Source organism: Anoplophora glabripennis, unplaced genomic scaffold, assembly GCF_000390285.2.
Source record: "Anoplophora glabripennis isolate ALB-LARVAE unplaced genomic scaffold, Agla_2.0 scaffold216, whole genome shotgun sequence".
In the NCBI taxonomy this organism is placed as follows: domain Eukaryota; kingdom Metazoa; phylum Arthropoda; class Insecta; order Coleoptera; family Cerambycidae; genus Anoplophora; species Anoplophora glabripennis.
This window is the reverse complement of record NW_019416347.1, coordinates 503,123-520,187: the sequence shown is the minus strand read 5'-3', so window position 1 is coordinate 520,187 and position 17,065 is coordinate 503,123. Positions and strand designations below refer to the sequence as shown.

Below are 17,065 nucleotides of genomic sequence, written 5' to 3'. Positions count from 1 at the left end.
AGTAAGCATGTTAAAAATGTTGCATGCCAATCGAAATAACAGTGTACCAATTTCAGTCAAATCGGAAATAGTATTTTCGGTTTGTTTTAGTTGTGACTAATGTCCCGATTTCTTGACTGACCAGATTAAATGAGCAATTGGTCAAAAATTTGGAAGATTTATTTTCACCACGCAAAGCAAAACATGTCACATTTAAATGTACTAAGTACTAAGATTCATAGATTTGATTCGAGTATATACATACAAGTGCTGTTTGTTTACATACAAAATATCCTATCGTTTAAGTTACATGATTTCATTACTTTATGTGACACTTACATTTCTGATAGAAATATGTACAACTGTTTCTTAACAATTATTTACAACCTTGTTTCAGGTGTAAGGCAAACAATTTTCCAATTTTCATATAAAAACTTTATACGTATATCAAATTAATTTTTATATAAATTCCTAGTATACCTAATAGACTCTTTGTCTGACAATATGCACAGTTAGTCAGAAGACCAATACGTAAACTCTGTATTTAGGTATAAATTTGTCATATTTACACACTTTCTTTGGTTACCTTATTCTTAACATGTCCATTGTTTCGCGTCGCGAAATTCCTTAATAGCTAGCATTTTGTTAAAACAGTCATGTCTGTGCTCACAGTATTACAAGGTTGATAATCCGTTGCACCGGTCACTAAATCTGGTTTCTCTCTTCCCAGAGCCTTCTGAGATTGTTTCCTGAGTGACAGCTTTTGCGATTCTCCTCTTGACTCAGCGGTACGTGACTCGATGCATAATATATCCTTGAACTCCTTCCAGAAGTTCTCGTTGAGGCAGCCGTACAGGATTGGGTTAGAGCAAGCTGATGACATCCCCATCATGTGACAAATAGCGTAGCACACCTGAAACAAGAGTCACAATGAAATAAACACATAAACACATCAAAGAATGGATACAAAATAATTTTTGGGATATGAAGAATTACAAGTATCAGATGATATTGGCTTCATACAAGTAAACTTTGGTTAATTACGTGACGTTTGGTAGTATTTACATATATTACAGGATGTTTTTATTTATAAGTGACGTTTACAAATTAGCGATCGGTAAGCGATTGCTTACCGATCAGGAGGCGGTAAGTAATCTAATAAACGTAGAATCTTAATAATCAATTTTTATTAAAGACAAAATAAAAATTACTAGGTATTTGAATAATTATTAAGATTTATTGGAGCAATAGAATTCGAGTTTAAAACAACGTTCTCTTCTGATGGTGCTATAGTTGCTAAACATTGGCAGTTGACAATTCGAAATGGTTTCTCTTCATCGGTAAATAATATTAATAACTGAAAATCAGGCTGTTTGCATTGTTGTAAAAACCACTGACAAAATTCAATCCTCGGTTGATAGTCATTTTCATTCGCTGGACATGATATGGGCGTAATTGCTGCTCACGCCGTAAGACGTTCCAGATTGTTACATGTGATATACCCAAATCTGTTGATATCTGTCTGGTACTACAGATTCCAAAATTCTGTCTTCCAAATGAACTGTACGAACAGATCTTTCTCTTGTTAGACGTTTTGGTAGCGACAAACATGCAGTTTCACGAGCTCGACGGTGAATGCTTGAAAAAGTATTCCTTGTTGGACAACGTCGATTTGGAAAAATCGGTCCATAAAGTCGTTCAGCTTGTTCCGCATTGCCATTCGCTCTACTGCATGTAAAATGTATATCTGCCAATTCAATATTTGTATAACGAATCATAACTAGCAGAGAAACGCGACAAAAATGTGTGACAAATAATGACTGTTTTCTAGCAACAACTTGCCACCTACGGCACTGGTATTTTACCGTTGAAATGAATTGATTACTATATTTTTTTTATTAAAATCTGTTTTTAATTGTATGGAAAACAACAATCATTTTTCAACACACAAAACAGTGGCGTTGTATAGTGTTTTGAAATCTCTGATAAATATTAGGTAGGTAATGAATTTATTGCTACACATTTAGCACAAATAGCAGCGTAGGTACTTAAGTATCTTCTTATTTGATTTCCCAGTTATCTAATGACCAGTAAATTTTACGAATACTTTACAAGCATACTTTATTGCCACAAACTGAACATTTTAAAAACATTTAAAATTATTTAAAAAAACTGGCGTTCGATTTTTTTTTTTCAAAAAAGGTCCCCTACTTTCCCAATAACTACGCCACTGGAGTGTATTTTGGAATAAGTTATCCAAGAAAAAATAGTCCCTACTAAAAAAATGTCATCCTCCAAATTTTATCAATAAATATTTTTTGTCAGTGAAGTTACAGGAAAAATCATATAAATATTTTAAACTTTTAACACCCTATATCTCCGTAGGGAAGCGTCCTATCAAAAATTTTTATAGGTTAAAAGTTGATTATTTTCATAGGTAGAATACGCTACTAAAGTTTGTCAAAACTTATCATTATCACCCAGTATACTTATTTATTTTATAATAGTGGATTCACAGTCTAATCGCCTGATTAGTTAATCAAGTCGTAACCGAGACTCAAAGTACCGGGTCTTAATATACTATTTTAACCTTACATAGAACTTAACGAAGGAAGCAAATATTATAAATATCATTTTTTTTTTCAAAAGCTCAAAAAATATGGAACAGCCATTTGACATAATTCGAATATTTGAGATACATTTTATCATAATGTTCAGTTATTACACTAACAACTCAAAGTGAAAAAAAAAGAAATGGATAACGCTGTCATATATTTATTTACGTTGTCTAAAATGTTCGAGAAATTGAACTCCTGCAGGAAAATTGCGGTGGACATGCTGGATAACTCAGGCCAGCTAGAATACAATATTTTTCATTGCTGAAAAACATCATTTTAGATAAATAACACATTGCTTATAATGCAATACCGAACAATAATTGTCTACTTCCTCAGTAGTTACATTACAGGCAACACTAAATTTATAAAATCAACCCCTTGACTGACTGGATTTGGGGCAGGTTTTCTTTTCAATGAAATAAAAAAGTAATCGCTGAAGAAGATCCAATAACTAGAACTAGCACACAAGTCGAAGTATCTCATACTAAAATGTGATTGATGTGAAAATCAAATTTATCCGCATCACATGTAATAAGTTCAAGCTCAAAACCATCCTAAAAGGGTTCTGCGAATGGATTCTAAAGCAAAACGCGCCATGTAAATTTCGCCAAATTTGTTCAACTAACAGATGAGGCAACTTTAACTCACAATGGAATAAATAATTTCCGAAACAGGCTGTAGAAAATTCGCACATTATACGAGGTACTTTCCAACGGACGTCTTCTGTTTGAGTTGATATTGATAACAGTAACAGTATGCTTACTGGCCACTACCAGATCGAATGCCTCTCTTAAACTATCTACATTTTTATTGCAAAATTACTTGCCTGAACTACTTGAGGATGTGCACTTAAATGCGAGTGGTGCGTACCCTGAACAATATCTTATGTGAATGAAAATATTGCTGACAAATTAGAACTTTTTCTAGAGATAGGCTCGAGTTTCCAATTTTTGTAGTTCTACATCGTGTTAAAAGGAAATTCAAAAATTAAAAAAAATAATTTAACCAAAAGACTGTCAAACTCTTCGCTTCGTGTTCTTAAATACACAGTAGGTACTGCCTAGGGTGCTGCAATTTCAATACTTGCCAATAACATATTGGAAATGAAATTAGCCCATAGAAACCCGACCATTACAACCGAGGCCACCAAACAGCAATTTCAGGAGGCGCACCAAATTCAAGTGACGTCAAACCATTAGAAGCGATTTTATGAGGTCAATTTAACGAGCCGTAGACCTTTAAGAGTTTTCAAACTTACAAATGATAACAAGATTACACGCTTGAATTGGTGTAGTGAACACCGAAACTGGGGTTTGGATCAATGGCAGAATGCCATGTTTTCGGATGAAACTAGAGTCAGTTTAGTGTCGAACGATCGTCGGGTACATGTTTGGCGAGTTCCGGGACGTCAATCTAGAACCACTAATTACCGAGAAGTTCTCCCATTTCAAGGTGGAAGTGCAATGTTTTAGGGAGGCATAATGTGGAATGATCGGACGCCTCTTACTCTGATCCGTGGTAACATGACATGATGATTGATTATGCAGGAGCGCTGTAGGAGAAAATTTTTTGTTTGCGGACGACAACGTGACTTCCCATCGCGCGCAACAGTTAGTTAAGTTTAAGAGAATATTGTTAGTTTACAATTGCCACCGAAGTCTCCAGATCTGAATCCGATCGAACATGCACATTGAAAAGAAGAGTTCGTCAACAAAATCAGGGCGGCCCTTCCGGACCTTAGCCATGCTGCCACAGTGATTTGGGAGAATAATCTTCAGCAGCTTATAAACAATCTCATCGCAAATATTCCCCGAAGAATAGAAGCTCGCATAAGAGTAAGAGGCGGGTCAACTGAATATTAATTTTTTTTAAACTTTTTTTATAATAAAAACTTAATTTAACCTAAATTAAAATTTTATAATTTTTGCAGATTAGTTTATTTAATTTTTTAATTCGGGAATAAAAATCTTTGTACATTTGTTTTGTGCTTTATTTAGTTAAATATTAATTAGAAGTAGGCTGACGATGTTTATTTTTCCTAAACACGTTTATTTTGGAAAATTTGGGGTGATAAATGTTGATGAGTTTATTTATTCAATCACTTCTGAACGATGACAAAGGTAATACGTCAGATAACACAAGACAAGTACAACATTAGAAAGACAAAATAAATATAGAGAAGCCCACAAAAGTAATCTTATGCGTGGGCTGAACAATGGATTATAATTATTTGTCAAATTATGAACAGAGCCATAGCAGCAATTTTAGTATCTATTTCATGTGGAGAATACACTAGAATAATGTTTTGTATCGTCTTTTTTAATAGTTTAACTGAATTAATTCTTCTTATATGCAGAGAAATTTCACATATAGTAATAGTAGTTAGGTACCTAAGTGAAACATCTCTGACCAATTGTTTTATGATATTTAGGTATTACTACAGAATTACAGATATATTTTTTATTCTGGTATCATAAAAGTGAGTTATTTTCTTAGTACTGGATTTATGTTTATAATATTTAATGGCCAGATTTTGAAAGAATAGCTGACGGATATCTAATAATTATGCTTCTTTATAAAGTGCATCTGATGAATACCAATAATTTTTGTTGTTAATAATCTTAAATAACCCCATCTGCATGCATATACGTAAGCCTTTTTAAGGGAATATTCGTGACTCCACCCCATATTATTATTCCATAACTAAGTTGAGACTGCACCAAGGCATAGTAAAGAATTTTTAAATAGCGTTCTCGAAATATCCATCTAACAAGTTTGAATTTACTTATCAACGTTCTCAACTTTTTCACTATATAGTCAATATGATGATTTCATCGAAGACTTTTATCAATATAATATACCTAAATATTTAATTGCATCTGTCTTTGATATTAATAGATTTGTATCTAACTGAAAATTAAGCGTTTTATAGTGTAGCAATGCGCCATTATAACAATTGACCGGTAAGAAAAAGGTCTTCTTAGTATTAATTGTCAGTAGTTTATATTTAAAAAAACGCGTTATTTCAAAAAAATTCTTTTCTGCAATAATAAACTAATAATTTTGCCTAGCGAAGATTGGTTAAACAAGTGATTAATATATCTGTTAAAAATAGTATCTGTCCCAGAACAGTACCCAGAGACACCCCGTATTTCACCACTTTCTTGGAACTTACTTGCTCACTGATTTTAACTCTTTGCTCTCTATCCGCTAGGTAATTTGTCATCAAATCCAGTACAACACCCCTAAACCCAATATTTTCAAGTGTTTTTAATAATTCTTCATGAGAGACAGCGACGAATGCTTTAGTCAAGTCAACAAAGATACAAAGCACCTTTTCATTTTTTTCTAAAGATTAATACACTTCAGCAGTTAAGTCAGCCGTTGCAACCTCCACTTAATAATGGTTTTTCTTATTTAATTATTCGAAATTTGAATTCACATCTTGTGCCGTCCTAGATTAAAACTGGAATATCGTCGTTTATCGTGAAAAACCTCAATTTTTTACAGAAGGATGAAAAAACAACATTTCCCATTGTTTTTGGTGTAGAACTAAAGAAATAACAAAAAGCTCCTGGCAAATAAAAATTATGTTATTACAACTAATCATTAACCTCAATTATCAAAAAAGTAAGATTTTATTACATAGAGATTTTAATCGTCCCAAATTAGTATATAGGAGTAATTCTAAAAAATTGAGTAAACAGATAGGAACATTATTTCTAACATTTTTTGGTATTTTGATTTAAATAATAAATCGTATACGGTATATCATACTAACAATGAAAAAACATCCTATATGGTTTATAATATTCGTTTAAAATCCCCCATGGGGCATATCAAGATAAAATAGTACAGAGGTTTTGAAGCTAAAATTTCTTCTATGTAGAATATATTTACATAGGAGCAATTCAGAGACCAAATTAATTCTTTTGTATATAGGAGTTTTATAAAAATACGGATTTACACTAGAAACGATTATAATTAGTAAATAGAACGTTCTATTAAATGAAAATTAATTGAATCTACAAACTAAAAACTGGTTTAAACGCCACATATGAGGTTTTTCAATACTTCATAGTTACACCTACAACACTATAATAATTTCACGATTAACTGAATAAAAAGAGTACATTTTGTATATTCAATTTCATAACTTTAGACTATTTGGTATACGAATGTAAGTGTATACACAAAGAAGCTAAAACTAAACTCGCAACTTTATTGTTTGTCTCGTCAAGATGATTGTGAGGGACCGCTGAATTTGAAAACATGTAAATAATCCAAGGTACCATCTGGAAGAACATTTAATTTTCTTTGCTGTGAGGCCTCCTTTGTTGACAATTTTCCAGGCTTTAGAAGATGAATACTAACTACTTTTATATTCTTTACTTTTCCTTAAAAATGTGGAGGCAACGCTAAAATTTGAATATTTGGTTGATGCTCACGTCATAGATGTGGTATTTTTGTAAAGAAATATTTAAAGAATAACCGAAGCTTTTCAAAAACTGTTTTATGTTTATGTACTTAAAAGGTAATAAGATTAGAATTAGTGAAGTTATGAATGGAAACTATGGCGAACTGTATACACTGTAATGGCAGAATGAGAAAACCTAGGCCAGTACGGTCATTTAAAAATGGCATGAAATTTGTGTACCTACATACAGGGTGATTTTTGTATTTGCACTAAAGCTTATTTTATCTATAACTTTTGCACCATTTTTAAGAAATAATTCATTTTATACATCATACACTAAACAAATCGTTGTGAGTGAAAGCAATGCAGGTATGATATAGTGAATCCATCGAGTGAAATTATTATTTTCACTAAATATTGATCATTTTGATAATTTTACTAATTTGTGAGAATATTTGAACTAAAACTGAGTGCTTTCATTCAAATATAGGTAGGTACCCGTAAAATAAATTTATTTTATTTGGTACACTCACTTGTAGCTAAATCGTAGTACATATCCTCATTATTGAGTGACCACTCCCCATTCTATGGTTATCGTGCGTTGTCTTTGTCTATTCCCATCGTCTCCATTAGGTCATCTCGTGATGTGGTGTAGGTATGGCGTGTAGTGCTGGACAAGTGTCCGCTAATCCGGTTATTTTGGTGAAAATTATGTGTAAATGTAGTGTTTTGATTACAATAATTAAAAACAATAATATATTGAGTCTCGATTAATATTTGGTTAAATAAACGGATAGTTAAATTGTTACGTATCTTATTTACGTATCTGTAACTTACAATGTAGGTTATGGCAATCTTCGTCCGATCAGTTAACGATACTTAAAATATTGGCTCTAAAACAGATCTGTGTAGAAACCACAGTGGCAGCTTAGTAGCTTATGACTTTAATACAATGATATTTACATTAAAATTTAAAAAAAATGTGGTGCAAAACTACTTCAGATAGGTATTAAAGAAATGAAAACAGCGGCAGCTGGTACGGAGTGCCCCTTTTTTGCCAGTGAATGCCACTCAAGGTCGATAGGTCCTTGAAATCTGAATTTTGCAGGTGTTCTGAAAGTTCATAATGTATATTTTTCTATTATTTATCTAGGTTTGAAAGTATGCGAAATAACGACAAAAAATCGTGCTTTTGTCACAACCCTTGTCACACAGTTTTAATGAGTTTTTCAATATTATTTTGGCCATGAGGACAATTAGAGCTAATATTTTCACATATTAAATTTTAAAGGGAATATATTTTTTGCCTTTTTATTTGCCCCTGAATATTTTACTATGTCTTTTGATTCAATAACAAAAATAATGCATTTGGTTTTTTGGTTACCTACACTTTCCTCGCTTTCTAAAATAATTAAACTCTGGTAAAACATTATATTACTTAGTTTTCAGTGTTAACTTGCAGCTGTTTTACATTGACAATTTATTGATCAATTAATTCATGAAGTCGGTTCATCGATAAATTGGACAAGTGTAATGCACCAAATCTGCTGTCAAATAACTTCATGAATTTATTCATCAAGTTCTTGACGAATTAGGGCATGTTCTAATTTTCGTCAATTTCTTCGTGAAGTTCGGAAGTACCATTTCAACAAATTTCCACTCTCAGATCAGTAATAAGGTTATGTTATTAAATTATTATTGTTATTATGTATGTTATTATTATTAAATAATTGTTTGGCGTCGTACTAGTTTTGCATTGTTTTTACTGATTTGTTACTTACAAACACTAATATTTATATAATATATGTCAAAACGGTACCGCTGTTGTATCACTACAATTATGAGTGGAAAGGTGACATTTTTGACTGACTGATTCATGCGTCAAAAAACTTGATAAAGTCTGTAGCAATGTAAAACCAGAGAACACTGTTGATATAGTGTTCTCTGGTAAAACCACACTGTTTACCAATAAATTCGTGAATTAATTCATGAAGAACTTCGTGAATTTATTCATCAATAAATTGTCAATGTATAACAGCTATTAGTAACGCAAACAGAGCATTTTTTTCGCATTCGCATTTTCATGGTTTTTTTTATTTAAAAGTAATCAGGTTTTATTTTCTGCATCAGATTAAATAATTAGGTGTCCCATAATCTCTCATTACCTGAGAGATCAGCAGAAGTCTGTATTACAATAGTGTAGTTTCCTTCAATCGCAAAGAAAATTGAATTATTAATTTTTAAAAATATATACAGGGTGTCCCGAAATCCATGCAACAAAATTTGGTCATAGATTCTTAAGATTAATTTAGGGGACCCATATTTTTTCTTTTTGTCAAGTGGCCCCCTCTTTCGTAGTTACAGCCCCCTGAAATCTGCCCCTAAGAAGTCTTTTTTATATCTCAAAACCATGTTCTACGAGAATCACTAAATTTGGTACACAGGGGTTTTATGACAGTGGAATCTCACAGTGCTACGCTTTTTGGCGAGAAACCCCCTTAAGACACTTTCGTGGACCCCCTTGTCTTTGGAACCAGAAAAATTTGGTCGCACATTTTTTTTTTAATTATTAGTTAGCTAGAAATTTAGAAACTTTTTTTGTCTCTTGATATTTGTTTCGTAAAACGCAATGTTTTTGAGGAAAATGACGAATCACGATATGCATTCGATCACATTTTGACATTTTTCTCGAAAACATTGAACTTTACGAAAAAAGTATAAAGAGGTAAAAAGTTTCTAAATTTAATGGCTTTCTAGTGGACTGATAATTTTTAAGAAATTTAAATATACTCCAGAGACAAGGTGGCCGCGTCAAAAAACGTAGTACCATCAGATTCCACATGTCATAAAACCCCTGTGTACCAAATTTAGTGATTCTCGTACAACAGGGTTCTGAGATATAAAAAAAGATTATTCTTAGGGGCGGACTTCAGGGGGCTGTAACTCCGAAAGAGGGAGCCACTTGGCAAAAGTAAAAAATACTGGTCCCCTAAATTTGTCTTAAGAATCTGTTACCAAATTTTGTTGCACGAATTTCGGGACACCCTGTATAACATTTTTAATATTTTCGGTGAAGAATTTAATTATTTGGTATTTGTTTACTTCTTTTAATTTTAATTTTAATTTATATTCTAAGTATATGACGTCACTAAGCGAAAAACTCGCTAAATGCATGTTGGCATACTGGTGGGGGCATAACTGTTAATAATTTTTGCACCAATTTTTTTGACAGGACTATAAATTCAATGTCTCCTCGTCGTCTGTTAAATGTCGCTACAATTCAATAATTGAAGGAAATGAAATCAGATTGAGCGATATCTCACAAATTAGATTATTTTTCGTGTACAAAGCCATGATTAGATTACGGGAGAACTAAACAGACTCCAAACTGCATCGTAAATATGCGCTACTCCCACTACGTCTTTAACTGTTACGCGGCGGTAACCATGACCGCCGTTGTAAACGCTTTACAGATGTTGGGGCGAGCGACGTATTCAGTGTTTTTCAAATTAATTTTGCAAGTCGAGTTAAATTGACTGCACGCTATAAATTTAACATTTCCTTTTTAATGTGTTTCATAAGACTAATCTATTTAATAGGCNGGCCTTACCAGCCGTGGTACTTTCTTCTCTCAGTTAGTAAAGAGTCATAATGTTTCTTTAGAGGAAGTTTATGTTTCTTCCTATTAATTTATGACAATCATAATTAAAAATAAGTAATATTTAGCTAGCAGTGGTAGGTTTTTCCCTTGCTATGTCCATAAATATAGGGGAAAAAATATCAAATATCAAATACAGTAAAATTAGAAGTCGTTTGTAGGAGTGCAGATGCAGGTTATATTGAACACAGTGGAACCTTTTCAAGGTTTTCAAGTTATAACGTATTTCAAGGGGAAGGTTTTGTTTTTTGCTCAGATATCTGCAGCGGCTTGTTCAGTTTGTTCATAAATTTGTTTTTATTAATCTTTAACATATAATAATATGTACACGCCTATCAGTATGTACATACAACGCAACAGTAATCTAAGGACTGGACGCGAAATATAATTAAATGGTTAAATGAACTTACCTTGAGTGATACAGTATATATTTATTTTTTCTTTGATCTATAATCTACATAGGAATAGGCGGAAGTACAGTAAACAGATGCGCGAGTCTTTACTTTAAAGTACACAGGGATCNTATTTTTGGCCACAACTACGTTTACTTATTTTTTGTCGAACCTAGGGTTGTTATACTACAAATGAAACATCTAATATTTAACGACTCCAAAGGAAAAATCAATATGGCTTGAATTAAGTAATCTTGGAACATTTTTTCAACCAATAACGAGGAGTAGAATATTTCACTGCAAGCAAATAAAGTGTTAGCTTTTTTGTAGACAGCATATAAAAACGTCTATGTCTATCCTATAAATATTTTCTGTAATATCTTCATAACCGAGCATAATTTCGACTTTGGAAAGGTATACTTTTTTTGTAGAATAAAATTCTCTATCTATTTCTGATAGTTGCGTGTAAAAATTTAAACGTACAAAAAAGTTAGAGAAGTTCACAAAGGCTTGTAGTAAAATGAAATGAGTATGATTTAACCTAATAGGAACATAATTACTGCATACTTCATGAAGAGAAACTAAGCAACAGCAAATTTTGCTCAAGTCGGTTAACTGGGTTCTGAGTGAAGGAGAAAACAAAAAATAAAAAAATAAACCTGAACACCCCGTAACTTTTTTTTCTGCATTCTTCGTTTAAGCAAATTTGGGTTCCCGATTATACCTTTGAAGCATATAACATTCAATAGGAGACACCCTGTATAGTTGATGTTGTTCACGAAGCCATAAATAATTTAATTATTATTGCGATGGGTAATGAGTAGAATGTTATGTAGAATATGCCAATGACGTCCTTATATATTCTCCAAGAAACTAATTTCATCTGATCCTCAAACAGAAGCAAAAACATCATATTACTGCTATTATTAATAAAAAGTAGACCTAAAAGATCTTTTGTTCGTAGGGCTTATATGACGTTTCTATAGGAGTAATGGATAAAGCATCATAAGATTCAAGTTACTTCCAGTACATTACTTATTTATGGGACCTCGTTTGGTGATTGTCGCATCTAACGGTGCGGAATTTTTTACACATTTCTAGAAAATTGTCAGTAACACGTGTTGAATCTCGTGTACTTTATACAAGACATAATAATCTTCCTACAACTTACATACCTGTCAGTAATTTCTTACAATTTTTCTCAAAGTGCATTTAAGTATATTTAACGTAAAAATAGTAAAGTTGTAACAGTGGCAAAGAAGTTCAAGTTTAATGATTATAAAAATGTGAAAATGACAAATCAAAGGACGCGAAAAAGAAAAAAAAATAATTTAAGTGGATAATTCGACGGAAGTTATATTTGATGATCAAAATGATGGTGAGGAAAACAATGATGCAGACTATCACTTTTTCACAAAAGAACATTGTGTTAAGTCATAGTCTGTCACCTGTTGGTTCATGAGTATTGTGGTGCAGAAAACAAGGCTTTTGTGTGCCCAATGTGCAAAAAAAATATATAATAGAAAGAGAAAATAATAAACTACTATATTATCTTGTCGTTAATTTACTAAAAATAATGTCATTTGAAATGGGTGTTTCAGGTTGAATCAAACTTTAACCACAAATAGAACTCAATAAAAAAAATTGCCTTATAAAGCGATGTCTAATTCTCATCGTTTTCACTGTACAGGGCCGTATTGGTCGGTTTTTCAAATCATATTATTTATGAAATCTTTGTTATGTTCGTAATAAATAATACACAAATGTGTAGCGTTAAAATTTACACATGTGCATAATTTATTGTAAAATTTAAAAATTTTTGTAAATCAGTCGCGTAGAAATGGGTAGTGAAGAAGGTTTTTTTACCCCAACTTCTACGCCAATGACCTAATAATCATTTGGGATTCATTTTTAGATTTCGTGGACAATTCTACATAAACAAGGTATATTTATTAAAAATCGGTAGTGTTGTACCGAAAATCTCAGTTGAATGGGTGAGCGTTCTTCTGATATAAGAAATTTAGTTTCTTAAGTATAGGAAATAAATTTTAAATTACTATTATTATGTAACGTAATAACTTCAAATTCAAATGCCATTGAATATGCTGTCCACCGCACTGTAGCGCAACAAAAAAATGAGCTCACCCTCGGAATTCATCACATTACAAATGCAATAAATAAAACAGTAGGGGTTATATTTAAAATTTACCTGTCATTTCGCCGATGTAGACATATTATTTAATATTGTTTTGAATTCTAAGTTAATACGTAACAATAATATTAATTTAAAATTTATTTCCTATCCTTAAGAAACCAAATTTCTTATCAGACCCCATTCAAGTGAGATTTTTGGTGAAACGATACACTATACCGATTTTCAACAAGTATACTTTTTTATGTAGAATTGCCCACGGAATCTAAAAATGAATTTCAAATGATTATTAGGTCATTGGCGTAGAAGTTGGGGTAAAAAAATCCCGATTTATTACCCATTCCTGTGACATCGACCTACAAAAGTTTTTAAATTTTACAGTAAAATATGCAGATGTGTAAATGTTAACACTACATCAAATTTGAATCAATTTGTTATAAGCATATCAAAAATTTAATAAATAATATCATTTTAAAAACCGACCAATAGGTGAGACTTAGATCCTTGATTTATAAGGCAATTCTGAATTATTTATTGAATTCTATTTGTGGTTAAAGTTTAATTCACTCGAACTGAAACACCCTGTACATATACACAGTCTCATATTAGGAGATTGTACGCGGAGCGCAAATGGCTCCATCTGTCATGCTGACGCCCAACTGTGCCATTTAAATGGCTACAGTAGGAAGTGACCTGCTATATTGCAGGTACTTTGTTGCACGACTGCCACTTGCGCTCCGCGTACAATGTATTTCCTTGTAGTGAGGATACGGCCGCATAACGGCTGGATCGTTTGTCGGTTGTCTCACCTAAGACACACTGATTAGGACTAATAAGTCCGAAACCGGTCTGTGCCTGGTGGGTTAAACTGATGACGAACGGTCCTAGCTGTTGCACTAGGTGTTGCGAGTATAATTCAATGCCGGTCGGGGTATATGGTCCTCATAGTAGTTGTTCCTCGCAACACTAAAATCATATTAAGAGAGCTTTCTGTTCAGTTACTATATGTAGTATATTATTATATTATATACAGGCTGTCTACTATAAGAGGGCCATTCCTATGAATCTCGCTTAATATACGACGCACGTGAAAAATTTTATTGTTTTTTGTTGCATTTTTTGAAAAAACCCGAAAAGTACCGAAAGTTTAGGGCCGTCTAACTTTTTATTTTAGGAAATAGAGAAAACTTATTTTAATAAAATTTCATGGCAAAATTGATATCTTTTACCTATTTTTTATAGTGCAAACAGATTTTTAAAATATCGTATGTAATTTGCTACGCCCTCTACGCGGGTAAAAAAAAATGTAATCGAAGAAGTCTGTGGATACAAAAAATTGCTTGTTTTTTCATCTTTCATGCGATATACTACATGTTTCCTGTATCTTTTATAATTATTGCATTTCTTATAATTTTGGTATAAAAATGTAAACGTTTTCGTGTTAACGTAGAAATTGTTGTAGATACGTGTCTATAAAAAAATTAATAAACATAATTTACTACTTTTAAGCAAAATGCACACATTATTATATAAAATAAAAAATCGATACATTTCTGACATCTTCTATTAATGGAATTATTTGAAGCTAATATCATGTGGTAGTTTTCTTTTAATTCATTACACCCGTCTTCTATTCGTTGCAGCAGTTGTGGTCTTGTATCTGTTGGAGTAGAATAAACTTTATTGTTCAGATAATCCCAAACATAGAAGTCCAGGGGGTTTAGATCTAGCGATCTGGCTGGCCAAGACACTAGACCCTCTGCACCATTATGGTTGACATTGGCATTTGGTGTTCTACCTATCCATCTCCCCATATAATTTTCATTAAGCGATTCTTATATTATTCTCCCAGAATGCGCAGGAGCACCATGCATTGTATGCAGCTATTTTGTCGCATGTTTAATGGAACATCCTCTAATAATTCAAATAGATGGTTTTCTAGAAAGTTTAGAAATGACTGGGAATTTAGACGGGGTGGCAAGAAGAAAGGTCCACAAACTTTCTTGCGAATTATTCCAAGCCACACGTTCACACAAAATTCGTGTTGAAAAGATCTTGTCCGGATTTCATGAGGATTTTCTTGTGACCAAATATGCAGATGGTGAAAATTCACTACCCCTCGCCTTTGGTAAATGTACATTTATTATTATTTTGATTTAAGTTGTTCTTATTTGTAAAGATAGTGGGTTAAGCTTCTAGGGAAAACTAAAATGCGTAAGGAACTCTACCTCACAGCTGGTGTGGAATCGAGTGTATAGAATTTTGTTGTTGTGCTTTAAAATTCCACTTACTTTTAAATATAAACATAAATGTTCTTCTAATATTATGGTTAGAAAAGTCTGCCACAAGGGGATTGTATTGGTATGAAAAACTTGAAAACGGTGAATCTTAGGGAAAACATTCAAGTTACCTTTTTTTACGTATTTTATGCATTTGAATATAAATCCGTTGCAATAAGTTGTAAAAAATGCACTGGGGTAGGTTTTTTTTTATAGAAAAGGAGATGACCACTGCCCAGTTGTACACCACTGGTTGTACCTTTAGAGCTCATAGTTTAGGGAATGCAAGACCTACTATCATAGATTATCTATACCAAATTTTATTAAGATCGATTAATAGATTCCTGAGATACAAACAAGAAATCTATTTTTTTTAACACCCTGTATCTCTAAAACGGGGTCGTTCCAGACCTATGTTTATAAGGCAAACATATATTATTTTAAAAAGATCTATCTGCCCTTGAAGTTTCCTGCATAAAATTCGGACCACCCTGTATACATAATAACGCAGTAATGCCATTATAATGTCCCAATCAAATGAGATATACGAGTAGTCCAGGCGGTATCTGTTTTAAAAAGGGTATACTTGGGTAAAACGTATATGATCGGAGATTTTTGCTTTAACGGCTTCTAAACAACATCAGAAATGATAATTTTTCTATGCAAATAAAAAAAACGTGGGTTTAATTTTTAATGCAAAAAATTATAAAAAATAGCAAAAAAATTCATTTTTTTCTTGGATTTCTCGTCGACAACTTAGCAACTATTCATTTTAGACAAAAATGGAAGAGGATAAAAGTTTTGCAGTTAAATTTTGAACAAGACAGAGTTAGTTGCAATTCGAAAAAATAATTATTGTTATTAACTCGAGAATTCAGATCGGAGTAGCTGTGTCTTTGCTCCCCCCACCACTGACACCTCATTGATTTCACGCGGTCTTGAATATCTTTGAGTGACATTTTAAATGGGACGCCCGTGATTGCAAATTTTGAAAATTTATATCTGGAAAGTACTCGGAATGACAAACCTATTAATTCAAAAAACAGCCCTTATATCCTTATAGTTTTGCTGTAAAAAAGGGTTAACTTTAACGGGCTATAACTCTGAAATTAATGGGCGGATCATCAGGTTTTTTTTTAAATATTCGTCTTTCCGAGTACTTTCAAACCATTTTTTAAAATAAAAAAAAAAATTGAAAAAACATTAAATTATTGCAATTGTTTATAAGCGAGAAAATTGCGAAAATGTTTAAACAATCACCACAGCTCACCTAACCGTCCGATTTGAATTTTTCAAGAACCATTTTAAAGATTGAGAGCTCTTCTTTTTGTGGTGAAATTTTCAAGTATTCAAAGGCTTTAGATTTTTAGAAATTTGATTTTGAAAATTTTTTAATTTAAAAAATAAAAAATTTAAACAATTCTTATGTAAAAACTATCGAACCGAATTGGATGAAATTTGGTGTGATGATTCTATGCACTAAGAAGTTTAATTGGGAAAAGTATGAAGATCCTAGGTATTATTCAAGTGTCTGAAAAAAATTGACAAATAAACTAGCATTTTTTGCAAT

The 17,065-nt window shown here is 32.3% G+C and overlaps 1 protein-coding gene across 1 annotated transcript in view; it reads right to left on the bottom strand.

Annotated features, from left to right (window-relative positions):
• Positions 1–613: 613 nt before the first annotated feature.
• The window catches only part of LOC108905933 (neuropeptide F receptor), a 149,753-nt gene continuing 133,301 nt past the window's right edge, over positions 614–17,065 (bottom strand). Inside the window, exon 5 of the mRNA XM_018709007.1 lies at positions 614–892. Within this exon, the coding sequence (XP_018564523.1) occupies positions 614–892 (279 nt within the window). The remainder of the gene's footprint in view (positions 893–17,065) is intronic.